Source organism: Sapajus apella, unplaced genomic scaffold (genome assembly GCF_009761245.1).
Source record: "Sapajus apella isolate SASKATOON/1434 unplaced genomic scaffold, GSC_monkey_1.0 scaffold13, whole genome shotgun sequence".
NCBI classification, from domain to species: Eukaryota; Metazoa; Chordata; class Mammalia; order Primates; family Cebidae; genus Sapajus; species Sapajus apella.
Genome location: NW_022436953.1, coordinates 17,009,055 through 17,035,908, shown reverse-complemented (window position 1 = coordinate 17,035,908; position 26,854 = coordinate 17,009,055). Strand labels below are relative to the sequence as shown.

At 43.7% G+C, this 26,854-nt stretch overlaps 1 protein-coding gene and 1 long non-coding RNA gene across 6 annotated transcripts in view; one reads left to right on the top strand and one right to left on the bottom strand.

The window, feature by feature from the left end:
* Positions 1–9,175, top strand: part of LOC116553949 — a 17,503-nt gene extending 8,328 nt beyond the window's left edge. Inside the window, exon 3 of the long non-coding RNA XR_004269978.1 lies at positions 9,136–9,175. This is a non-coding gene — a long non-coding RNA (uncharacterized LOC116553949). The remainder of the gene's footprint in view (positions 1–9,135) is intronic.
* The window catches only part of CASP7 (caspase 7), a 42,188-nt gene continuing 15,822 nt past the window's right edge, over positions 489–26,854 (bottom strand). For all 5 annotated transcript variants that reach the window (XM_032281679.1, XM_032281676.1, XM_032281677.1 and 2 more), the window contains 5 exons: positions 9,908–10,044; positions 9,300–9,428; positions 5,983–6,158; positions 5,178–5,307; positions 489–2,107 (listed from right to left, as the gene is read on the bottom strand). In XM_032281679.1, the coding sequence (XP_032137570.1) occupies positions 1,881–2,107; positions 5,178–5,307; positions 5,983–6,158; positions 9,300–9,428; positions 9,908–10,044 (799 nt within the window). In that variant the 3' untranslated portion in view covers positions 489–1,880. The remainder of the gene's footprint in view (positions 2,108–5,177; positions 5,308–5,982; positions 6,159–9,299; positions 9,429–9,907; positions 10,045–26,854) is intronic.

The window sequence follows — 26,854 nt, the reverse complement described above, 5'->3', positions numbered from 1 at the left end:
TAAGTTGATTAACCCTTTATGTGAGGAGTCCCGGCTTCCCAAGTGATTACTTATTTTATTAGTGTATTAACTTCAAAAAAATTATATATTATGTGTTGAGGTCAAGCCAATAGGGTCAATTCTTTTTTTTTTTTTTTTTTTTTTTGCAGTGGTGCAATCTCGGCTCACTGCTACTTCCACATCCCAGGTTCAAGCAATTATCCTACCTCAGCCTCCTAAGTAGCTGGGACTACAGGTGTCTACCACCACACCGGGCTGGCTATTTATTTTTATTTTTATTTTTTATTTTTAGTAGAGGTGGGGTTTTACCATGTTGGCTAGGCTGGTCTTGAACTCCTGACCTCAAATCATCCACCCACCTCTGCCTCCCAAAGTGCTGGGATTATAGGCATGAGCCACTGTGCCCAGCTAACAGGGTCAATTCTTATCCTGTTTTCTCATTTCTCCATCGCCATAAATAATTTCAAAAGGAAGGCAAACCAGACTGGTTAGGAATTAAGCAACCACATTTTTAATCAGTAAATATGAACATTTGTTTGTTAACCAGTTACTATTAGGCAGAAAAAAACAGTCATTTTTCAAGAATTCAAAAGATAACACGACCTTGAAAACAAAGTGCCAAAAATCTTTGCCATAAACTCTTCCTCACTTATAGAACTAGAAGTAACAAACATTTACTCAAAATGAGGCTTGGAATAATCTATAAAGTTCCAGATATATTTTAAAGCTATAACAGATTTTGCACGTAAAGCCAAAACAGATTATTTTACACATACGTAGACTATCTGACAACCCAATGAATAAATGATTAAATGGATGAATTGTTGAACATTAGGGAATGTGATTACTTATGTTCACATTATGGGCCAGGCTTATTCATTTCTTGTCATTCTCCTGCCTCACTGTCCCTTGCTCTTTCAAGGGCCTTGGCAAGGTGGCTTCCAGGTAGTCCTGGAACGGTAAGGTGCTGGTGGAAGATGTGAGAGCAGGAGAGGTGAGACCAAGGTATTCTCTGTATCTGACTCAGCTCACTCCATCTCAGGCAATGGCTTTGTCCTTGTCATGGCTTTGCTTTCCACAATCCATTGGTGGTCCTAGCTCCCCCTAGGGAACCCCCACCATGGTTCCAGCCCCTCTGGATGATCCCACTACTGGATTCAGGAAACCAAACCTCTTCCCATTATCCCCATAGCCCTGGGTGTGGTAACAGCTTCTTGCTGTTTGGCTTTTCTTTTATCATCTATGTAAGTCAATTTCCTGTATTAAATTCCCTCTGTTGAAACACGTAGAATGGTGTTTCTGTTTCTAGTTTGTTTTCCAGACTGGATCCTGACAGATACATATCAGAATCATTAAACTTTTTCTCCTCAAACTTATCTGGAAATTTCTGCATGAAAATCTGCCCTAAGCCAATGAAAAATCATTCAAATCACATTCAATATCCACATTCTGCAATAAAGGTCAGTAAATATCCCCTTGGCTGTGTTTTGTCAAACACTGGGATTCTCTTTACCAAGTGCAAACACGACTCTGACTACCAGTGTCACCACCAATTACAGTGGACACAGTCATGAGCCTTCTCCAGAGGTCACTTTTGTTGCATGTGTTAAGTCTAATAACAAGGTAAAAGACACACAAAGAGAAAATTAATCTTAAGAGAAAGTTACAGTCACCAAATGAATAACATTATTAAAAAAGTCTTTGAAAATTCAGAGAACAAAAGACAGCACCAGAAAGTTTCTTCCCTGTTGAATCAATACATTTTCCTGAAATTAAAATCCTGGAGAATTTCTCAATATTTCAAGAGCATCAAAAAAAAATCTGATTCGTTAATGAGTGATCCATTGCTTCTCAGCTAGAATGCACCCCTGGTATGGTTACTAACTGAAGTAGAGTTCTTTGGTGAGCATGGAGACCACACAGGGGATCTGCTTCTTCTCATGGAAGCGTGGGTCATCAGACTGAGACTGGAAGTGCCTGGCTACTCTGTCATTCACCCTGGTGAGGATCTGCATGATCTCCAGGTCTTTCCCATGCTCCTCCAGGATGGAGCAGAGGGCTTGCACAAACCAGGAGCCACTTCCTGGACTCCTCCAAGAGTAATAGCCTTCAACAGGAAAGAAAGGAGACAATCAAATCAGCTAATTCTGACAGCTGCTCCACTCACCAATGAGAATGAATGGATGGGGCTTTCACACCTGCTTTTCAGAAACAATTTCACCCTACTCTGCACACAAGTCATTAATGAGAATTATGCCAGTGTGTTCAGAGAGCAAACATCTGAGATTTAGAGGGTTGGCATGAAGATGCTAAAAAGCACTTTGGATATTTCAGCATGGAAATCCAATGACAGACAACATCACTAAGGGCCAGCATTGGTGGATGTTGCCAGGGTCCTCTCCTGTGTCAGTTCTGATGGAGGTACCCAGTTGATACACATCAGATACATGGGTGTGAGACAGTGTGAGACAGATCTGGACGTGCAGACTTCCAAAGGAAATACTAGAGGTCTATTCCATAACTCTGAAACTCCTCACCACCCTTTCAGGGACTGTTCTACTTTCTAATCCAAGCCTACTAGAGAAAGAATTTGCAGAGAACCTCGGAAAATTCTGAGATGTGTTCCTGCTGCTGGGGTACAGGGGAGTAGAGTTGGATCTTGCTGAAGAAATCTAGAGGCACGAGGAAGCTGAATTGCCAACTGTCTGAGGGGCAGGTCTAGGACAGCCTGATGCCCTGGAAGGGAAAATCTCATCCTGTAACTCCCTAACCTAAAATGGTTTCCTTTTCCCCATTTTATCTGGGTAAAGTTCAGGCTGCTTGGCACAGCACACAGGGCCCACCATGGTAGGGCCACTTGCCTACCTGTCCTGGCTTGACCCTGGCCATGCTCTGCAACACCCTGTGATATGGACTGAACTATGTCTTCCCAAAATTCAATTGTTGAAGCCACACCCCTTAACGTGACTATTTAAAGGCAGGGCCCTTATAGAGGTAATTAAGGTTCAGTGAAGTCACTAGGGTAGGGCTCTGATCCAAGAGGATTGGTGTCCTTATAAGAAGAGACACCAGAGGACTCACTCTGTCTAGGTCAATCTCTGCCATGTGAGAACAGAGCAAGAAGGTGACATTTATGAGCTAGAAAGGGAGCCCTCACCAGAAACTGACTTAGCCAGCAACTTGATCTTAGACTTTCCAGTCTCCATAACTTAGAGAAATAAGCATCTGTTGTTTAAGCCACTTACTATAAGGTATTTTGCTATAGCAGCCCAAGAAGAACTGATACACCCTGCGATTCAGCCCTGAGTTTTACCAAATGCACTGGGGTATCCGACCCCTCAGCACTCTGTCTGACAAGCCATCTTTCTCTTACCCCTGTTGTTTGAAATTTTAGGCTCAGTTACAGCAGCTCCTTTTTAACATCGCTTTTCTTGCCCAGGTGAGGTGGCTCACACCTGTAATCCCAGCACTTTGGGAGGCCAAGGTGGGCAGGTCACAAGGGCAGGAGTTCGGAACCAGCCTGACCAATGTGGTGAAACCCCATCTCTACTAAGAATATAAAAATTAGCTGGGCATGGTGGTGTGTGCCTGTAATCCCAGCTACTCAAGAGGCTGAGGCAGGAGAATCGCTTGAACCCAGGAGGTAGAGGTTGCAGTGAGCCGAGATCGTGCCACTACACTCCAGCCTGGACAACTGAGACTCCAAAAAAATAATAATAAATAATATTAAAAATAAATAAATAAATAAATAAAACATAGTTTTTTCCATCTGCCTCCTTGCTCAGAGCACCTACAGCTCTACCACTGGGTTTGTTTACGCAGACATATGCCCTCATTACACCGCCTCCCTCTCAACAGCAGGAAGACCAAATTATTTTCTATCTTATACCATCCTTAAAACTTGTGAAGTTATCGCTCTCACAAAATCCCATCTGTAGATGCTGCTAGAGCTGGTTTTCCAAACACACCGACCTGCTGACTGTAACCAGTACCTTTGTGCCAAACACTTGACAAAACTACTAGCACAGCTGGGAAAATTCTAACTTAGTGCTGGTTTGTACCCAAAACAAAGGAAGGACTTTCATTGTACAGACTCAGTCTAATGCGGCGCTTGGTAAACAGTGAGTAGGCTTGCCCATTACTGGCATTTTCTGGTACCTGTGTACAGGCTGCAGCGTAAAGGAACCTTGGTCTGAGCCATAGCTCTACTGCATACCGAAATCACTTAAGCTCATCTAAACTGAAAATTCTTTTATCTGTAAAATCAGGACAGCAATAATACCTTTCCTATTTATGCTATTATTGTAAAGATGATATGAGAAAAGACACACGAAAGACACTCTGTATTGTAAAGCACTATAGAAATGTTTGTCCTTATAATTACCAATAATAATAATAATAAATGATAACAATAAGAATAATAAATGGCTTGTCAGATGGAGTGCTGAGGGGCCGGACAGCCCAGTGCATCTGGTAAAACTTGGGGCTGGATCGCAGGGTATATCAGTCTTCTTGGGCTGCTATAGCAAAATACCTGAGACTAGGTGGTTTGAACAACTGATGTCTATTTCTCTAAGTTATGAAGGCTGGGAAGTCCAAGAGCAAGTCCCAAGTCAGCTTTCCTGGAGAGAAAAGTGAATGCATTTCTGTGGTAGGCAGAATAACGGTGCCCACAGATGGCCATCCCCTAACCCCAGAATCTGTGAACACGAAACCTGCTGTGGAAAAAAGGACTTTGCAGATGTGGTTGAGGTTATTGGACTGACATGGGGAGATGATCCTGGAGTGTCCAGGTGGGTCCCATCTAATCCCAGGAGTCCTTTCTCAGCTGTGGTCAGAAAGAGAGCACTGTCACGACAGAAGAGTCAGAGAGATGCAAAGTTGCTGGCTTTGAAGATGAAGGAAGGGACCACAGCCAAGGAATGCAGGAGGTTCTAACGTGCCACACAAAGGCTAGGAAATGGATTTTCCCTTGAACCTCCAGAAGGAATGTAGCCCTGCCAACCTGTTTTGGAATTCTGACCTCCAGAAGTGCAAGATAATACATTTGTGTATTTTAAGCCACTGTGTTTGTAGTAATGCATTACTGCAGCAAGAGGAAACTAATACAGCCCCCAAGTCTGTGTTTTGATGATGGAATGGACTGAAGTATGCTTAGCAGACAATGAACATGATACCTGGAACCGTGGAATAGGCGAAGAGAAAGTCAGCTTCCACTGGGATCTTATATCGGGGATTAGCATCTGTGTCATTGATGGGCCCTGAATCGGCCTGGATGCCATCATCGAGCTCTGTCCCTCGGCAAGCCTAAGTATCAAAGCAGACATCAATCTATGCCGTTGGGGACAGAAACGTGCATGCTGTTCACTGCTGCATCCCAATACCTAGAACTGGGACAATACCTAGAACTGGGCAAACTTAGGAGCTCAGTGATAATCTGATGAACAGATGAATGAATGAATGTGTGTCAAATTACTAAGCAAAGCAAATAAAAGTACTGCAATGTCTTAAAGAAACCTTCATAATTTATGGCTGGTCGTGAAGTCTCACACCTGTAATCCCAGCACTTTGGGAGGCGGCCAGGAGTTTGAGACCAGCCTCACAAACAGGGTGAAACCCCATCTCTTCTAAAAATACAAAAACTAGCCAGGCATGGTGGTGCATGCCTGCAATCCCAGCTACTTGGGAGGTTGAGGCAGGAGAATCACTTGAATCTGGGAGGTGGAGGTTGCAGTGAGTTGAGATTGCCACCACTGTACTCCAGCCTAGGTGACAGCGAGACTCTGTCTCAAAGAAAAAAAAAAAAAAGAAATCTTCATAATTTGTGATCCAGTGCAAACACATATGTCAACCATTCAGTGACAGAAAAATAAAACCCTAATTTTAATTTGGAAGAGCACTTAGATTTGTAAAAATGATGCCATCCCATCACTCTGTAATCTTTCCCCATTTTCAAGTGTACCGGCATTGAAAAGAGATTACCTGAATGAAGAATAGTTTGGGTTTCTCTAAAAGGGTTCTGCATCTATCCCCCCTAAAATGGGCTGTCAAATCCTTTATTGGTGTGACGCCATCTTTCCCATAAATTAAATTTTCTTCTCCATGGCTTAAGAGGATGCAGGCGAAGCAGGCAGCATTTGTATGGTCCTCTTCAGAAGCTGCAAGCAAACAATATGAACATTGAAGAGTTAATGCTTAAGTTCTTGGGGGCCTCAGAAGCAGCATTTCCAGAGGCAGCCTGGTAGCTGCCCCTGACTATTAGAGGGGTACAAGGGAGTAGAGGGGAGGGCCCGGGCACTGGGCTCCTCTCAAAGGACCAGACTTATCTAAGAAGTTAAGAGGGAGGGATAGCGTATGGGGGCTGATGGGCATGGCCCTACTGTTGGCTCGTTCCGTGATATCAGGAGTCTTACTGAACCATTTTGTGCCTTGGTTTCCTTATCTGTAAATTGTAAAACAGGCCATATAATAACCATCGTGCACGTATGTGTTAAAGAGAATAAAATATTATACTAAGTGAAATAAGCCAGTTACTAAAGGCATGCATTGCATGACTCCATTTTCAGGAGGTACCTTGAGGAGTCAAGTTCAGAGAGAGAATATAGGACAGTGGTTGCCAGGGGCTGGAGGGAAGGGGAAATAGCTAGCTAGTGTTTAATAGAGCCAAAGTCTCAGATTTGGAAGATGAAAAAAAGCCTGGAGATGGATGGTGGTGATGGTGATACACCATGTGAATGTCGTTCTGATCCATAACACTTAAAAATGGTTACGATGGTAAACTTTACATTATGTATATTTTACCACAATTAAACAAAATTAAAGAAAAAATAAATAAAAATGCTAGATTGGATGTGCATTTAGGGTACTGAGGAGAGGAATTATAAACCATGTAGTTAGTTGGCCCAGCTAGAACTCATCAAAAGCTCTGGGACACTAACTAACCAGCTATTAGGTTAACTAACTAACCATTGCTTTTAATGGAAAAAACTGCAATTGCTTTTGCACCAACCTATAACTAGATAATAAACTTATCCTTTCTTCTCTGATTGAGAGGGAAAGGAATAACTTTTAGATACTTTACATGAGTTACCTTTAATTCCTACAAGACTGGAAGTAGGCCTCATTTATGTTTATTTCACTGATAAAAAAAATGAAACCTCAGAGATATTTCATAACCTTCCCCAAAGGTGGTACAACCTGTTGGAGCCTTGGGGCCATGCTTTAAGCCCAGGACACTGCACAGTTCAGCTACCTCACCAGCTCCAGGCAGAGCAAGAGTGGCCTCTCCCATTCGAATGCCTGAGACACCTTTGTATCATCTGCACAGTGATTCCGATATTAGTTTTGACAGCAGAGGTACAAGGCGATGGTGAAAGTTGGGAGTTCTTAGCTTATTTTAAGATCACACAAATTAGGATTGTTAGAAAACGGGAGTTTTGTCTTCACTGGAACTGACTGCATGTAAAGTCAGAAAAAATAAATGCTTTACTAGTTTGAGAGCACAATAAACAAGAATTCTCTGATTGTGGCATGCTTTGGGCTTGGGCAGAATGAATCACCTTTTAAAAGAACAGAAACTACAATTGGGACAAGTTCATATGCCTGTCTGGGCCATTATACTTCTCAAAGCATGCTCACAAAATTCCTCTTGGCTCACAAACTTCCTCACTCCATCTGCAAGAAACAGCAGGAGCTGGTATCATAATCTGCATTTCAGGAAAGCAAAAAAATCAGGATGATGTGGTTGCCTTGCCTGGGTTGCCTAGCTGTTAGAACTTGGGCCAGACTTGGATCTAGGACCCCTGATTTCTAGTCTGGTCTAGCACATGACCTACTAGGGTACAAAAGGTCAGCTTGTAACAGTCAAGTTGGAGGAAATTAGGAAAAAGCCTAGTTTAAAAAAATAGAGACAGTGAGGACTTTTTGTTTTAGCTGCAAGATTAAGAAACACAGCCGTGATTGAGACTGTGTTCCTATCTACTTCCTGTGGGTCTGTGTCTAAAGAATTGGTAGGATGTTACTTTCAAACACTCGCCCTAAATGCCAGAAGACCCTGGGTGGCATCCATTAGAGAGGGTGGTGTAACAGAAAACGCATTTGTCCTGGAGTCAGAAGACCAGGGTGTGGGGTTTTGGTTCTGCCCCTACTAACTGCAACCTTTGGTGCATCTTCCATCCTCTCTGAAGCTCCACCCCTTCATTTATTTTATTTTATTATTTTTTGAGACAGAGTCTTGCTGTCACCCAGGCTGGAGTGCAGTGGCACCATCTTGGCTTACGGTAACCTCTGCCTCTCGGGTTCACGTGATTTTAATGCCTCAGCATCCCAAATAGCTGTGATTACAGGAGTGCACCACCACACTCGGCTAATTTTTGTATTTTTAAGTAGAGATGGGGTTTCACCATGTTGGCCAGGCTGGTCTCGAACTCCTGGCCTCAAGTGATCCTCCTGCCTTAGCCTCCCAAAGTGCTGGGATTACAGGCAAGAGACACCACACGTGGCCCACCTCTACATTTATAAAATGAGCATTAGATTCTGTTCCCCAACATTGCAGGGCTCCTGTTAAAGAGCTAATGAAATAATTTTGTGAACATGCTATATAAAAAATAATGTAGCTCTAAAGTATATGGGAATTATTATTCTCTATCCACCACGAGAGAAAAGTTTATACTTACACTTCATTCTGGAAAGGATGACACAGATTTTTTACTTCCAGGAATGAGTCTTTTGAAATTGTGACCATTCTATATATAATGAATCTATTTCTCTTGCTGGAATTTAAGCTAATTTCATATTTTTATGAAGAGATTGAAGGCTCCCTGAAAGAGACCTGCCTACTCCAGGATGCCTATGGACTGCTCAAGAGTGGGGAGGTTTCTTATACTGAAATTCCTCTGTCCTGCACAGGCATCCTCCTGAGATGGGCCTGGCCAAGGTGCGAGGATCGCCTCCCTTGGGTACAGGAAGAAGGCAGCCAGAGAGGTGGTAAGGGCTCAACTTCTCTTTTTTTGAGACAGGGTCTCACTCTGTCACCCAGGTTGGAGTGCAGTGGTATGAACATGGCTCACTGGAGCCTTGACCTCCTAGGCTCAAGCAAACCTTCCACCTCAGCCCCCCAAGTAGCTGGCACTATAGGTGCATGCCATCATGCCTAGCTAATTAAAAACCTTTTTTTGAGATGGGGTGTTGCCATTTTGCCCAGGCCAGTCTTGAACTCCTAAGTTCAAGTGATCCTTCCACCTTGGCTTCCCAAAGTTCTGGGGTTGCAGGTGTGAGCCACCACTCCTGGCAGCGCTCACCTTTTTTAAGCAGATCTTTCATCATGGCACAAGAACAGTCATTATAGATGATCACGTCAAAACCTAGTCTTCGGAAGCACTTGAAGAGCGCCTCGGCATCTTTGTCTGTTCCATTTCGAACGCCCATACCTGCGGGAATCAAGCAACGAGTCCACAGGTGAGCATCCCCTGGCTGAATACCACATGCGGGTACCAGTGGACCAGGCGCTAAATATACTGGTGCCGGATGCAGCAGAAACACTCCAATATATATAACGCCTTCCACGGCCCCAGTTTAAACAAATTGAAGCAAACTCAAAGGGGAGGCTAACAGTGCAGCCTGCCCGCAACAAGTGAGCCTCCTGGTAACACTCCGCTCCATCAAAGCCAAGGCCTCCCTTGATTCTTAGCCCTTTGGTAAAAGCCCCGCATCAGCTAACACACGTGGTGGGGCCTTAGGCTGAACGTTCTCTATTTCCACATAACCCTTTCCCCGGACACAGGAACTCCGCCTTCAGAGGGCTTGTCTGCCACAGTAGGGGGGTGCAGCGTTTCTCCCATAAATGTCCGATACAAATAGGAGAAGATGAAACGGAACCGGAAAGGATCATCCACACCCACACACCTACCTGTCACTTTATCAAAGTTCTTGTTGTTTATTATGATGCATTTGCCCACCTTCTCAAAATTCATGCTGTACTGATACGTAGGCACTCGGTCCCGGGTGGTCTTGATGGATTGCTCTGAAACATTTTTCTTCTTCTTACTGGGGAAATAAAAGTTCCACAGTCAGGGGCTGTGGAAGAAGTGTGTATAGTAATGCCTCTTGATTTTACTACGAGCGTGAAAGAGGGCGGTGCCTATGAAAACCGCAATATCCTTGGAGAAAAGACCTGGTGTGCACAGGTAACTGTTTAATTGTCATATTTAAGTGGAACAGGGTCCCCTGGCAGATTTTATTAGATGCCAGAGAAATGCAAATTAAAATCACAATGTGATGACAGTACACACTCACCAGAATGGCTACAGTGTAAAAGAAGCAGAGTGCTCAGCCCTGGGGATTGTCAGACATTGCTGGTAGGTACCTACTTTGTACCCCCATTGAGGAAAACTGGCAGAAGCTACTGAAATGGAACATACTCATAACCTATGCCAGAACAACTCCCCTGGGAAATGCAAACATGTTCACCAAAAGACAGGCCCATACATGTCACGGCAATACCATTCAGCAATAGCCTCAAACAGAAAATGATACTCATGTCCATCCACAGTCAAACGCACACATTATTGAACGTTCATCTAATGAAATACTATACGAGAATGATCAAACCACCACAACGTGAAGCAACATGAATAAACCTCACAAATATAACACTGAGTGAAAGAACTGACATGCAAAAGAGTACGCACAAAGTTGAAAAGAACAAAACTAATAACTAGGATTAGAAATCTGGAGATGGGGTTTTCCCTATGGTGGAGGTCAGAAACCAGAGGGATATAGGGCCTGTCTTGAGAGTGAGTTGTATTTTGTTTCTTGGTATGGGTGCTGGTTACATGTGTGTTTCTGTTGGTGAAAACTTATCAGTGTGTATACTTTCTCTGTGGACGCTACGTTTTAATAACATTTACATTAAAAGGGGGAAAAAGGAGCTGAGAGATTACAACAAAAAAGTAGGCTCTTTCCAGTCTCCAGACAATTGGTGGTCCAGTTTGCCAAAAGTCTAGCAGGTAGGCACCGTGGTGGGACATGAAGCACTATGGAGTGGGCAGAGAGACACATGTCCAACGAGGGTGGGAAGCCATCTTGCCAGCCATCCATGCCAACGTGAGCTCCAGGGGGAAGATATTTCTCTGTCCTGAAAATCACTGAATCCCCAACACGGAGAACAATGCCTGGCATGTAAGTTGCTCAATACATATTTGTTATATGAATGAATCAATAGAATCATATCCACTTCATTTTACAGATATGGAAACTGAGGTCCACTGGGAGACAGGGGTTGTCCCAGGACACCCAGCTAGTGACGGGCGGGTCTGAGTCTGCAACCCTGTCCCCTGGAGTATTTGCTAGAAGGTTCTACCCGCCCTTCTCCCACAGCGCCCAGCCAGGGTTAAAGCAGCAAAGTACAAGTTAAAACCCAGCCTGTTACCTGACAAACGTGGGGTCAAGGGTACTGCCCTTGAGTTGTCATGGACTTTTACGGTCAGAGATTCTCAGAATCTCTGAAAGGGCATGGCCTCCCCACCCCCCGCCACTCTTACCTTACTCCAAATTACACATGAACTCTGTATGTCTAAGCTACAGATGCCATATCGCTGTTTTTCCCCTTGAACATCACTTTATCCTCCACTTTTTGGAAGGTCAAATTTCTTCTGTAATGCCATTCTACTTTTAAAAGAGAAATATCCTGAATCTGTTTCGCCTTCTCTGGGCTCCTCCACTGTTTTGTGTTCTATCTGATTTACAGGGCGACACTGGCTTTTCTTCATATTTCCTCCCACAAAGCAGTCGCACAAAAGAGTGCTGAACTTGGGGCTGGTCAGAGCTCTGTGTTCATCCGCCGGTGTGACCTGATCCAGTGAGTCATTAATCCTTTGCAGAGCACCTACTTCCTCTCATGTAACGCAGTCAGTTGCACGCAGTAGGTGAAGCATTTCGTGACTTTCACAAAATTAGATGGGAGATGCGGTGGCAGCAGGTACTTCCTGTGATGTCTCCCTGCCCCCTGCCCCTTGGAGATGTCAGTATCAGCAAAGGGAGTTTCAAGGACATGCCATTCAGACAGCAATAGGATTTCCTTATTGCCACCCTGTTAATAACTGCTATTGACAGCGTCTTCTGTACTTGTTAAAATATGTATGTACAGCCTTTCGAACACACAAAATCTTTGGTCTTTAATGGGTGCCTCAAAGGTAGGTAGAGGGGGGATAATCATGCCCATTTTACAATAAGAATAACAATGAACACTTGCCAGTGCTTACTAGAGGCCTGGATCTTGTTAAAACTCTAATCTGCATGTCCTCACTGAATCCTGATAGCAATTCAGAGAGGGAGGCAGATGTCATTGTAACCCCCTTTAAGGATGAGCTGTAGAGGCTTGGGTGGGGAAGTAACTAGCTCAGGGTTGTGAGGGGGCACAGCAAGTCCAAATCCAGGCAGTTGGCCATGGATTAAAAGGGTTAATATTGTTAAAAATGTCCATACTGCTCAAAGCAGTCTACAGATTTCAATGCATTCCCTATCAAAAATACCAATTACAGTCTTCACAGAAATAGAAGAAAAAATTCTAAAATGTATATGAAACCACAAAAGACCCAGAATATTCAAAGCCATCCTGAGAAAAATGAACAAAACTGGAGAAATCACTTTACCTGACTTCAGATTATACTACAAAGCTATAGTAATCAAAACAGCATGGTACTTGCATAAAAACAGACATACAGACCAATGAGGGGGGGGGAGAGAGAAAACCCAGAAATGAATCTATGCATTTACAGGGAACTCATTTTTGACAACGGGGCTAAGAACATACATTGGGGTAAGGACAATCTCTTCAATAAATGGTGCTGGGAAAACTAGATAACCATATGCAAAAGAATGGAACTAGACTCCTAACTCTTGCCATATGCAAAAATTAAATCAAAATGCATGAAAGATTTAAATCTAAGGGCTGAAACTATGAAACTGCTAGAAGAAAATGTTGAGGAAACCCTCCAGGATGTTGGTATGGGCAAAGATTTCTTGAGTAAGACCTCAAAAGCAGAGCTGACCAACACAAAAATAATACATAAGTCCAAAATACGTAGATTTACGTAGTTATTTCTTATTAGTACCTGCCACCTATGGGCCAGGAGCTTTATAAAATCACTGCATGTTCTCCCAGCCATGCTGCCTTTGTGCAGATAAGAAAATTCAAGTTCGGAGTTGGAATGTGACTCCTGGTGACCTGACCCCAAAGGGTATTCTTTCTCTACTAGACTATTTTTTCTTTGAACAAACACTGTCTTTGACATTAAAATTCAGGACAGGACTTACTCATCTTCCAGGTTACTTTTGTGGAAGGTCGAATATAATCTGTGACCTTTCTGAAATCAGGTCTCCTGGCCCAGTTAACCCCTCTACCAAGGTAGCTTCAGGATGGGCTTCATCCAGTGCTCTCTGTAACCCTTAATAATACCAGAATGGGATAAAAGTAAAGAATACTGAATAGGTAAAGTAGGGCTTTTGTTTATTTATTTATTTTGAGATAGAGTCTCTCTCTGTCACTCAGGCTGGAGTGCAGTGGTGCAATCTCGGCTCACGGCAACCTCCACCTCCCAGGTTCAAGCGATTCTTGTGCCTTGGCCTCCCATGTAGCTGGGATTGCATGCATGCACCACCATGCCTAGCTAATTTTTGCATTTTTAATAGAGACGGTGTTTCACCATGTTGCCCAGGCTGGTCTTGAACTCCTGACCTCGGATGGTACACCTGCCTCGCCCTCCCAAAGTACTGGGACTACAAGGTAGGCTACTGCGCCCAGCCTAAAGTAGGGTTTTTAACATGTCAACTGAATTTCAGAGCAAGCTTCCTAGGTCTTGTAGCTAATTTAAGGCTATTCAAAGATCCTAAGAGTAGCATGAAGTCTGGCAGGCTGGAAACCACAGTTTATGCACTAAAGTCCCTTCAGAGATAAAATCCTACTTCTTTCTTCTGTGATACGGATCTCTATGATGATATCCAAGTAATAAACAAGCTGGGATTTTTTAAAGCTGTCATTAGCTCATCCTCGGTGATGAACAAAACAAAACCAGCATGTATCCTTTATAAGAAAAACAGAATTAGATATGTTTAAGTGAAAAATAAAAGGACTCTGGTTCTATCAGAATAAAACTTGGAAAATTAGCTGGTTACATAAAAAGAACACAGTAGGGGAATAAAGACAAACACACTTGGAAAAAAAAAACAAAACACTGTCCGTGGTTATGAAAAGTACCTTAAAATTGAACATGAAATGTGATTCTCACTCCTGGTAAATATCTCAAAAGGGTAATATCTAGCCTGCCCCTAAATTGAACTCCTATTTTTCAAAATGAACTTAATATCTGCTTCCTCCTTCTGGATTTGAGTCTGTTAATATTAATTTCTCCTTCTAAGCAAAAGAGCTTAGCTAGTCTGCCCCTAAAATGAACTCTTATTTTTCAAAATGAACTTGGTATCTGCTTCCTCTTTCTGGATTTGAGACAGTCAATATTAATTTTCCCTTTTAAACAAAATAGCTTTTTTGTTAAACCCACATCTTCCCAGACCACAGATGTGTGTTTGTAAGTGACTATCAATTCAATCCCATCAAACTCATCTTCCTAAGAAGAGCTGGCCTTGGGAAAACTCCGTCCATAGCATAACTTTGAGGAAGCAAACCCTGATGTTTAAAGCATGTAACCTATTCAGTTACATGCTTTAATCATGTAACTGGAGACAGACAAAGAAAAGATGTAAAGGTCTAGAAGGCATCAGGAAGAAAGCACCAGAAATAAAGAGGGAGAGGGACTAAAAGTCCACTGCTTATAGATATATTCTTCAAGAATCAGAGTCCAAGAGATGAGACTACTACCTAAAAGCTCTGCATCTAAGAGCTGTGATGTTTTGGGGTACTTTATTTCCCCTGGGGATTATATCCCTTTCACCCCCATTCTCCCTTTGAGACTGTAGTGAGAGCCACCATACTGCTAGAAAGTGATTTGTCATCCCACCCCCTTGACCGTGCAGCCACCACTGATTGGTCTAGCGGGCACCTGATCCCCAGGCTGGGCCAATCAGCCCTCTTCCCTGGGAATTTGAGAACTGAAATTGAGAAAAAGGGTCAGACTCTGTCAAGGTGGCTAAAATGAGAGTCGGTGGCTGCCATGTTTTACCATGTGGCCTGAGGAGCCAAGAGACAGACCGGCCACTTTTGGGCAGAACAAAGCCAATGGATAAGAGAAATGTGGGAATGGAGGAGGAGAGCGAGTGATGCTCGAGCCCAGGATTCCTGTAAGCCTGAGTGAAATCAGGCCGGGTGCAGTGGCTCACGCCTGTAATTCCAGGCGGGCAGATCACTGGAGGTCAGGAGTTCAAGACCAGCCTAGCCAACATGGTGAAACCCCATCTCTACAAAATTACAAAAATTAGCCAGGTGTGGTGGCATCCACCTGTAATCCCAGCTACTCAGGAGGCTGTGGCACAAGAATCGCTTGAACCCATGAAGCAGAGGTTGCAGTGAGCCGAGACTGTGCCATTGAACTCCAACCCAGGTGACAGAGCAAGACTCCTTCTCAAAAAAGAAAGAAATCATCCCACCATCACCACTTAAAGCCCTCCCAGTGCTCCCTGTGAAACTCTGCTCCAGGGTTTCAGAAGCCTTCAGGGTGTCTCCTGATGGCCTTCAGCTCGGACCAGCTTGCAGAGGATCACAGGGCATGGCAGGACCCAGGGTACCCACGGTGGCTCCCACCCGGTGGAGCTGGCCACTGTCCCTGGGTCTGGAGTCTCTGCACACAACAACCTTAGTTTGCTGGGCATCTTGCTGCTGCCTCAGGCCAGGACCCTGCAAGGCCCAAGCTGCATCATCTTCTGACCTGACGTCCACCATTTCCTAACTGGCTTCCCACCAGAGTGAACTTTTAAATAAATAAAAATGCTAAGGCCAGGTGTGGTGGCTCATGCCTGTAATCCCAGCACTTTCTGAGGCCACTGTGGGCAGATCACTTGAGCCCAGGAGTTTGAACAGCGTAAGCAACATAGAGAAACTCGGTCTCCACAAAAAATACAAATAAATAAATAAATTTAGCCAGGCGTGGTGGTGTGTGCCTATAGTCCTAGCTGCTTTGGGGGCTGAGGTGGGAGGATCACTTGAGCCTAGGAGGCAGAGGCTGCAGTGAGCTGAGATGGTGCCATTGCATTCCAGCCTTGGCAACAGAGACCCTATATATTAAAAAAAAAAAAAAAAAGATAAATCCAGTCAGATTAGTTCCTTGCCCAGGGCCATCCCGTGGTTTTCCCACATGCCGGTAAGAAACTCCAGGGTCCTGACCACAGCCCGCAGGGCCTATGTGAGTTACTACCTCTATTATATCCACTTTTTCCTTCTCAATCCTGCCTCAGCCTCTCGAGTAGCTGGGATTACAGGGGCATACCACCATGCCTGGCTACTTTTTATTTTTTGTATTTTTAGTAGAGATGGGGTTTCACCATGTTGGCTGGGCTGGTCTTGAACTCCTGACCTCAGGTGATCTGACTGCCTTGGCCTCCCAAAATGCTGGCATTACAGGCGTGAGCCACACAGCACCCAGCCCCTGCCTTAACTTTTAAATCACAACTCATCACCTGACCTCAAATTACAGAGCTATGTTGTCTCCTGCTAGAGTATAAACTCTATGAGGGCAGGACTTGGACTACTTTGCTGTGGTTCCCTCAGCTTCTAGAACAGTGTCCCTCACATAGCAGGTGCTTAACAGTATTGTGTGAATGAGTGAAGAGTGTTTTGTGCTGAAGAACCACCACAGTCAGAGGCCCTGGGCCACCTCCAGTTTAACTAGGTGCAGATCAGCTAAATGGAGCTGCTGTCCTGCCTGGTGACCAGCAGGACATGTCAGGGACAGGTGAGGGAGGGGCACACTGCTACCTGCACTTCCATTTCGCCAACTCTTATTGCAAGGCTGCTGCAGAGACACTGATTAGGTACAGCCTCAGGCTCAAAGCTCACATATAGGACGGGAACAGATTTCGGAGAGGGAGCCAATTCAGGGCAGCCCCTGCCTGCTGATGCTGCAGGAACAAAAGACGACTCTTTTGCTTGAGTATTTCTTTCAGGGGAGAGGCCTAATACTACTTGGAAACATTTTTGGAGTAGTAAATTTTCTTCCCTCATTCCCCCTGACTCTCCCATGCCCAATGTTGAGCCTTCATAGCACCCCTCAATTACAAGAACTAGCTAGCAGACATAAGTTTATTCAATTAGTCACTCGCTAATAACCAGGTTGGATCATAAAGGGAAGGGTTCTTTAATCAAAATCACACAGAACTGTAAACAAGAATGAGGAAGCTCTTTATGGTCTGATGTGGGACAATCTCCAAACAGTAGTGTTAAGTACAGAATAAAACCAAAGTGCGGAACAAAGGCAGCAGCGTGCTCTACCTTTTAAAAAAAACTGAGAAGAAAAGAAAATATGTCCAGATTTGCTCGTATGTGCATAAGGAGACGCTTGAAGGGTGGTACAGTAGATAAATCCATGGATTCAGGGGTTGGACTGCCTGGGTTTGAATCCCTGCTCTACCGCACAGCTGTGTGTCTGTGGGCAAGTCACACAGGACCCTCTGAAGCTTGAGGGTCATGGCAACAAGCCTGTCTGTCCACTGCATGTGCCCTCTTGGCTCTGACCTTTCATTGTGGTCTCTGATCTTGTTTCAAGACCCTCGCCTGCTTCCAGAGCCCGTGGAAGAAGAGAAGCTGATGGAAGATGTTGGCCCCACATTCGTGCATGGTGTCGATTCACACTCCCATGTGGGGCAGAGAACACTGGCTCGCTCTACTGTATCACACACCTCTCCAGCTGTGCACAGCCTATTGGCCCCTTGGCTCTTGGCCAGAAGATGGAACCTGACATACCTCAGGAAGCACAGCCTCTGGAAGATGCCCCTCAGCGGCAGCGAGGGTGTATTTAGGGCCATGGGGGCAATTTACAACTCTCCATGAATCCTGCAAGGTCTCCTAGCAGTGACAGCTGAGCTGAACATTAAACAAATGCTTCCAGGAAATGCCCCAGCAGGCAATGTCATCCTTAGAGTCTCCTTCGTTTGTAACAAACTGTGTAGAGTCCCTGGGGCAGCCTAGGTGTGAGCAGTAATTCACTCTGGCACAGTCAGAGGAGGCATGCTTTGTGATCCCAGTCCTAGCAGTGAATAGAGTTACAGTCTGTTTGGAAATCACTTGCTGGAGCCGAGCAGATCATCAGATAAACAACTGCTATTGGACAGAAGAAAGGGCCTTAAGGGCTCCCGGGAGATTGTGCTAATTAATTAGCCAATGGCACAAAGAAGGCAACAGTCCACAGCTGAGCCCAGCAGGTTCTCCCAGGGGTGGGAGCTGGTGCAGGAATAAGGAGAGTAAGATGCTTTCAAAGGTCTAGATTAGAAACTTCTTCAGCTGGCAATCATCCCCAAAGACATGATTTTCTAAAAGTGGCTGTTCTTGTTTCTCCAGGTTCCTAGGACCTCGCTGCAGAGGATGCTGATGCATGTGAGAACTGCTGTACCCCACCAAAAGGGGAGGCAGAAGGAAAAGGCCACAGAGATTCTTTCAAGTCCAGATCAATGGGCATGAGTGTTTCTTCCGAAGCTGATGAATGATACAAACGGTGGAGGAGCCACTTCAGATATTTGTTAAGTCACCATGAACAAGTGTGAATATTTTTACAGGCTTATGCTTTACAAATTGAATTAACAATCATTATCCCATTGATTCTGCAAAGTACAGACGAGAGGCAAAGAAAGACAAGGCAAATAAAACTGGCCAGGGTACTCTTTACTCCAGAGTCTATCACTTCCCATTCTATCCAGCCCCTTTACCCCTCTCTTGCTAATTGCTGATACAACTATCTTTGCTTTGGTCCTTTTTTACATTCTGAAGACTTTTACTAAGATTACTTTGCAAAGAAACGTAAGATTCTTGTTTTGGAACCTGCTATTAAGTGCAAAGTCCAAGATAAACCAGTGCAGTGAATTGAAAGTTCTAAATCCGCTTAAAAGTTTGTGTGTTCCACAATTCACTGCAGATTTGAAAAAAGAAATCTGGCTACTAAATCACCATGCTTAAGTGCCAAACAAGCAAGATCACAACGCACTTCAATATCTTGGTAGAATGACTTATTAAGTGCACTTAAGTGTGCATTAAAATGCAAAGGGAAGTTAATTAACACAGCAGGTTGACCAGTGCGTGCTAACCATCCCAACTGCTTCTTCGTGTTGAGTTTTCTTGCCAGTGTGGGTAAGTACCATTATCTTCATTTTCAGATGTGTTCAGATAAGCATAAATCTCAGCTAGGAACACAGATAATCCCAGCATCAACTATCAAGAAGGAACCAGGCTGTCCTAACTTCTTAGAGAGCCATTTCTTCCAACTTCTGATTTCACAGTGTGAGGTCAACTCAGTCATTTTCACCACAACAAAGTCAAGAGTCAAAAAATTATAACCAAGCTCTCATGATTATTAAGCTAAAAAGATCTCCTTGAAGCGCCTACAGCAACTTGTACCAGAAAACATTATAGGATAAAAGTATTCTGCCTCCTTTACAAAGAAATAAAAAACCTTAGAAAGAGTACAGTGGATTTTTACAATCCATTCCGGGTGCAAGTATAATTTTCCCCATCACTGAAGTGGATAAATACAGGTTTCATCCTCTTATGGATCCCCTGGGCTACTCAAAATGTAAATTATGTCTTTCTATATTTGGAAAGGAATATAAGCATGCAAACCCACTGCGATTTATTTTCTAAAGCATCACCATGAATAGGATTCCCAGTAGCTCTATCTGCTTGCAGACATTCATCAGCATGAAAGTAAACACACCACCAGGCTCACATCTCCCCAGAGCTGTTTCATTCGGAACTAGAGCTCTGGTTTTCGTAGCCACTTTGTCTAAATATTTTGGGGATGATTCATTCATGGTCTCAACCTCTCAACAGAGGGCATCCCCATCGTCCTAACATACCAAGGCACAGAGCAAGACAGAGAAGAAAAGAAAGAGTGCAGGTGGTACCTAGTGTCTCCATCCGAAAACAGTCCCCTTTGCATCAGAACTAGGCTGTGCTCTGCGACGACAGGAAGTGAGTTTCCTTCTTCTCTGTAATAATAAAAACTCAACATGCTCGGAGCTCAGCCGGGGACAGAAGACTGGCACAGGCCGCCTGGCCCTGAAGGCCTGTGACTGAATCAGCAGTGAACTGCATGCTGGAGTTTTCCATAGGACCATTCAAACTCGGGCTGGGAAGGTCACACTGGCCTCTCCCTTCTCTGCTGACCGGCAGAAATGCCCCAGCTCCCCATTGTAGTATCCCCCAACCCTGGGATGGCTCCCCATGGAAAAAAGCAACTGTCTATGAGCTTGGGGTTCAAAGGAAAAAAAAAAACCCAAATTTCCATAAATATGCAGCCAGGAGCACAATCTTTAAGAGGGAAAAATCAGAAACAACAGGGGAATAGCTAAGCAAGAGACAGAGTATCAACAGAATAAACCATCACACAGCTATGTAAAGCTGATGACCATCACACATGGTCAACCCACCGAAGTGCCACATCTACAACAGGCTGCAAAACAGCACTCACATGATGGCAAAACATCTCAGACTACCTGGGAGTTAATAAACAAAAACGGGAAGTGAGTGTGTGGTGAATTAAAGAGTTCAAGTTCAGGCCAGGCATTGTGGCTCATGCCTGTAATCCCAGCACTTTTGGAGGCTGGGGTAGATGGATAACAAGGTCAGGAGATCTACACCATCCTGGCTAACTCAGTGAAACTCTGTCTGTACTAAAAACACAAAAAAATGAGCTGGGCATCATGGCACGTCTGTAGTCCCAGCTACTCGGGAGGCTGAGGCAGGAGAATTGCTTGAACCCAGAAGGCAAAGATTTCAGTGAGCCAAGATCATGCCACTGCACTCCAGCCTGGGTGACACAGTGAAACTCTGTCTCAAAAAAAAAAAAGAAAAAAAAAAAAAGAGTTCAATTTCATTAGGTTATGTTTTTCCTTTAAAGGTGCTCAAGTGAATAATAAAAATAATAGAAGGCCATGGACGCATGGCAAAGCCCTTCATTTTCAAATGAGGCATATAAAGATTTTTCAATGATCTTGCAGAAAGTGAATGATACAGGAGTTGCAGTATTTTTCCATCACATCCCTCCAAATGCAACAAGGAGAATGCAAACATATGAAAACCAAACACTTATAAAGTGAACTGCTCAGCAACACTTTTCTCAATTTCTTGGTTCAGGACCATAGTCTAGAAAGGGTGTGAAGCTGATAGAATGAGGTTATAGAACCTGCGAGCCTGCACAGACCTCTCAATCATCTGCCATCCTCAGGTCTGTGAACAAGAGAGAAAATTTGCTCTATACATTTTTTTTCTCTGAAATTCACTTGCAAAAATACACACATAGGGAAACAAACTCAGTTTAAAAGAGGCTAAGAAGAACAGATTCCCCTCCCCAAAACATACCAACCTCCACGTTTCCCTCTTTCCCCTAAAAAACACACACACACACACACACACACACACACACACACACACACACAGTAGGGTCCCTGACAATAAAAATTGACAAATCACTTTAAAACAAATCATCCAGGGGGAATAAAGGGCTGAATTGTCTTTAAATAGCTTAACAGACTGAGTGGATATAACAGGTCTGTATTATGGCTGCAGGGTCCAGCATTAGAACAGCTACCATATTTCAGTCCGTACTCAATCACTTCACCCATCTTTTCCCCTTAAAACTCACCATCGGTGGGCGAGGTGGCTCACATCTGTAATCCCAGCACTTTGGGAGGCCAAGGTCAGGACTTGTAGACCAGCCTGGCCAACATGGCGAAACCCCATCTCTACTAAAAATACAAAAAAAAAAAAAAAAATAGCCAGGCGTGGTGGCACGTGCATGTAATCTCAGCTGCTAGGGAGGCCGAGGCATAAGAATTACTTGAACCCAGAAGACAGAGGTTGCTGTGAGGGGGGATTGTACCACTGCACTCCAGCCTCAGCAACAGAATAAGACTCTGTCAAAAAAAAAAAAACCAACCAACCAACCAACCAAACAAAAAAACTTCACAGATCCTGAGAGAAAGAAAATCAGAAGCTCAGGGGTTAAACATGCAATACCATGCTCACATTTCCTATTTGTGATCATATGTTCATGGGAGAAGCAACTGGTTATGTTTTCATAGCACTTTTCTATTACTAGGCTTCGTTTTTCTCTGCTAATAGTGTTCTAGGTTTCCATTACTGTGAAGAGCTGATGATTTACCTTACCTTTTCTTTTCACGTTAGAGTTAATTTTTCCCCTCTAGAAGAGCAATAACGGAAGAGAACTGGAGGTATCCCACACACGCAGAAGCTACAGCTTTGCAGTTCCTAGACCCTCTGCCCATGTTTTGGTGGCCTGCACTCACTGCCCCTAAAACATACATTTGGTCCTCTTCACTGGAAAGTCTGTTGCTCACCCTGCTGGGACAGCTGTCCCTATGCCATCCCTCTGCCAAACTGAAGCAGAAAGGAAGCTGTGAACATGAAGAAAATTTGCTGACCCACTTGGGTGGAAGGAAAAAACCACTCTGTGGGTGGATTAATGTGGTTGAACAGCCTGATGGTGGTACTTGATGTTGGGGAAAAGCACTGGACCCAAGTTAGGCCTGTGTCTTGGTCCTGGTCTTGCTGGGTGGCTATGCTTCACCTCTCTGGTCTTCCTTTCCTTGATCATAATGAAGGGAATTAGATAAGTTACATTTTAAGGGTTCTCCCAGTGTTAAAATCATGATTCTATGATTTCTTCCTTAGCAAGCACATTCAGGTAATTTGGGAAGCTGACAGTTACTCTAATTATAAAAATCCTATGGGCAGAGATTAATATCTCTATTGTCCAGATAAGGAAACAGGCACAAGAAGGTCACGTGACTTGCTATAGTCCCTCAAATAGTAAGTGGGGAAGGGCCAGGAACTGAACCCCGGTTGTCTGACTCAACTATGCTACTTCTATTAGTTTACGTAGTATCATGACTGCTTCAAATACAGCATTAAATCTTTATCATTCTCTATGTACAAATTTGGGAGACAGGCATCTAATTTTCTGTCAGCTGAATTTGAAGCCTTCCTTCATTGAAAAGTAAATGCCCTGTGTAAATGACAATGTTCATCTTTTTTTAGTGAGCCCAGACCTGGCCCCTTTTAATCAACAGGCGTCGCGGCACAATTTTTGCTTAACTTGGAACATATTCTTTGGAAGGAATTAGGATCTGCCTTCTTTGTTCTTGTCTCTGATTCCAAAGCACTATGTCTTCTAAAACAGTTTTTTAACCCCTCTCCAAATGAAAAGGCGTACCACTTAGATATTCCTTATAGTTATACAAATAACACATTTTTTATAGGGATATGCTTACATCTAACACTCACTGGTGAAGAAGCCTAAGATACCACCAGGAGAGAGAATTGTAACCAAGCGGCATTTATTAACCACCCTCCAGGAGGCAAAGGCTGGAAAACACAGATGATGCCAAGGGTAAAACCCATGTGATCGAGCCAGTGCCTGGAAAATAGGGAGCTGATCTAATTCTGAGAATAGATCTTTTCTCCTGCTCTCTTCCACTGGGAAACCAGACCAGTAAAGAGACTCCTCAGCGGAGACACACAAGACTCCACAGAGGCCCAGGGGAAATTTGAGACTGCATGAAACCTGTCTTCCCCTTTGTTTCTTTTCTTGGATTCTGACCTTGAGCAGAGCTCAGAAGGGAGCCTCTGATTTCTCAGGTTTCTAGGAGAGAACATCTTCTAGGCTGCTGGCCAGGGCTTGGCCTTGGACCTACAATGGCTCCTCATGGCCATTAAGACCAAACTCAGCCTGTCCAGCAGATTTGGCCTGCTTTCCTAGGCAGAAGCCATGTCAGTGGCCTTGCCTAACCATCATGTCCACCCTGGCCCTGAGGTTCTGCCAGTCCCCCGATATCCTCCCCGCTTTTTCTGGCAACTCAAGTTCCAACTCCTCCTCCAGTCCTTCCTCATCCTTCCCTCCTCAACCTCCCACAGCTCCAAGGCTATATCCTACAATTCAGCAATTATTATTTTCTGTAGCTGTGCTAGGAATTTGGTTAAAACCTTGACTTTATATCCAGGGCAAGGACTACAGGGTTATATTTATATCAAAAGAAATCCCTCTTCAAGTGCAAGGACGACCCTAGATCCTCTTCTATAAACTATGGTTCATAATGAATATGCACTGGCCCCATAATGATTAAGTAATTTAAAACCTGAATGCTTTACTAATATTAACATATTTTGAATAGTTTTCTTTCATGCTTTTCTGTGTTTTCCAAATTTTCTTCAATAATCAGAAAATTACAAAACCATTAAATATATATATATTTTTTTTAAATAAAGAACAGGCTGAATGATTATTTAGTGCCTATGGACTAGAAATAAAACAATGCTGTCCTGCCATCTAGTGGCTGTGAGGCAAAAAAGGCCAAGACATGTCTAAGGTCTTGGAACTACTAATACTTGAGACCTGTGAGGTCCCACCCTGGCTTTTTGCAGAAGGGGATTTCTTTCTGCAAGCCAGGATCCTTCATGACTTCAGGGGAGGGCAGGTGGGCAGTCTGGTCCTTGATTAGAGATAGGTCAGCGATGCTACTCCCTCCCCCACTGCCTTACCTAACAGTGATTCTGAGCTCCTTAGAGAAGGGAGCTGGAATGGGGTGGGATGGGATGGGAGGGAAGGTGGTGGGGAGGCGGCATCATCAGCTGCAAGGAACACCCAGAAGAGCCAGTGGCACTCCCATGCATTGCACCCCGCATCTGTCAGTGGGACATATAGCACCCCTGAAGCTGCAGATAGGGCACATCAGTCGTGCTATGGAAAAGGTAGGCTGGGGCAGAATGGAGACCCTCCAGGCTTATTTGTCTTTCCAGAGGACTTAAACCTGAGGGGTTGGGGGGACATACCACAGACCACATCTATTTTTGCAAAGTACAAGGGTCTTTTAGGCAGAAGTCCTCCAGCAAGGTATTGAAGAAATGCAAGAAGTGCAGGCACAGTCTTAAGGGAAAAAATGACCAGGTCTCCAACTGCAACTTATGTTTTTTTCTAAAACTGTCTGTCGGAGATATCACTTTCCCCTTGCGCATTCTCCATCTCTCACTGTGTAAAAGAAGGGAAGACTTTCTCACTCACCCTGAACTTCACTTACAGGGTGATGAAACCTCCAGGTCATCCACAAATAAGACGTATGTGTGAGTCTCCCTGAGTCAGGTACTGTGGTGGCGCTTCTTACTTATACACGAGTCTGATAAAGGTGAAGTATGTCATTAGAAATGGGGGTATCTGGGACCACACTGGGGCTGTTCCAAATTCAAAAATAGGTACAAATCAGATATACCACAGGCTCAGTTTCAGACCACCACAAGAATGCAAATACTGCAGTAAATTGAGTTGTCTGACTTTTTTGGTTTCCCAGTGGATAGAAAAGTTATGTTTACACTGTACTCCAGTCAGAGTGTATGCAACAGCATTATGACCAAAAAAAAAAAAAGTATCTTAATTAAAACATACTTTATCGCTAAAAAAATGCTAACGATCATCTGAGCCTTCAACGGGTTGTAATTGCTGGGCTGGTGGAGGGTCTTGCCTCAGTGCTGATGCTGCTGACTAATCTGGTGGTGTTGCCGAAAATTAGGGTGGCTGAGACAATTTCTTAAAATGAAACAGTAATGAAGTTTGCTGCATCAAATGACTCTTCCTCTTATGAACAATTTCCCTGTAGCATGCCATTCTGTTTGATAGTATTTTATCCACAAAACAACTTCACTCAAAATTCAAGTCAACAGAGAGGTGGCCGTTCCCTCACCTGTCACGCAACGCACGTTTGTGGGGAACCTGGCGCTAAACCATTTGCAGATGACCTGCTTCTGGGTTGGGGTTTTGTACATAGCAGAGAAGCTCCCTCGCTGCGATTTATTGAAAGTCAGTCCTCAACACAAGTGTTTATAAAAACAAACAAACAGAAAAAAATTAAAATAAAACAAAAAAGGGGTTAATACACACAAAGACACAAAATTCAAGTCAAACCTCTCAAACTCTGAGGCTGCTTTACCAACTAAGTTTATGTAATATTCTAAATGTACATTTCAAAAATGTATACCGCACATTCACCAGCAGTAGATTCCATCTCAAGAAACCACTTATTTTGCTTATTCATAAAAGGAAACTCCTTATCTGTTCACGTTTTCTCATGAGATTACAGCAATTCAGCTACATCTTCAGGTCTACCTCTAATTCTAGTTCTCTTGCTATTTCCACCACAACAGGCACATCTGTAGTTACTTCCTCCACTGAAGGAAGTCTCGGACCTGTCAAAATCACCCATGAGGGTTGGAATGAACTTCTTCCAAACTCTTATTAGTGTTTTGACCTCCTCCCATAAATCACAAATGTTCTTACTGGCATCTAGAATGGTACATCCTTTCCAGAAGGTTTTCAATTAACTTTGCCCAGATCCATCAGAGGTAACATTATAACATTATTCCCAACATTATTTATGGCAACTATGGCATTATAAAATGTATTTCTGAAATAATATTTCTCAAACAGTAAGACATTATTTTTAAAGTAATAAGACTTTGAAGTCGAAATTACTCCTTGATCTATCAGCTGCAGAATGTATGTTTAACAGGCATAAAAAGCATTAATCTCCTTCTGCATCTTCATCAGAGCTCTTGGGTGACCAGGTGGAATCTCAATGGACAGTAATACTGTGAAAGGAATCTTTTTTTAATGAGCAGCAGGTCTCAACAGTGTGT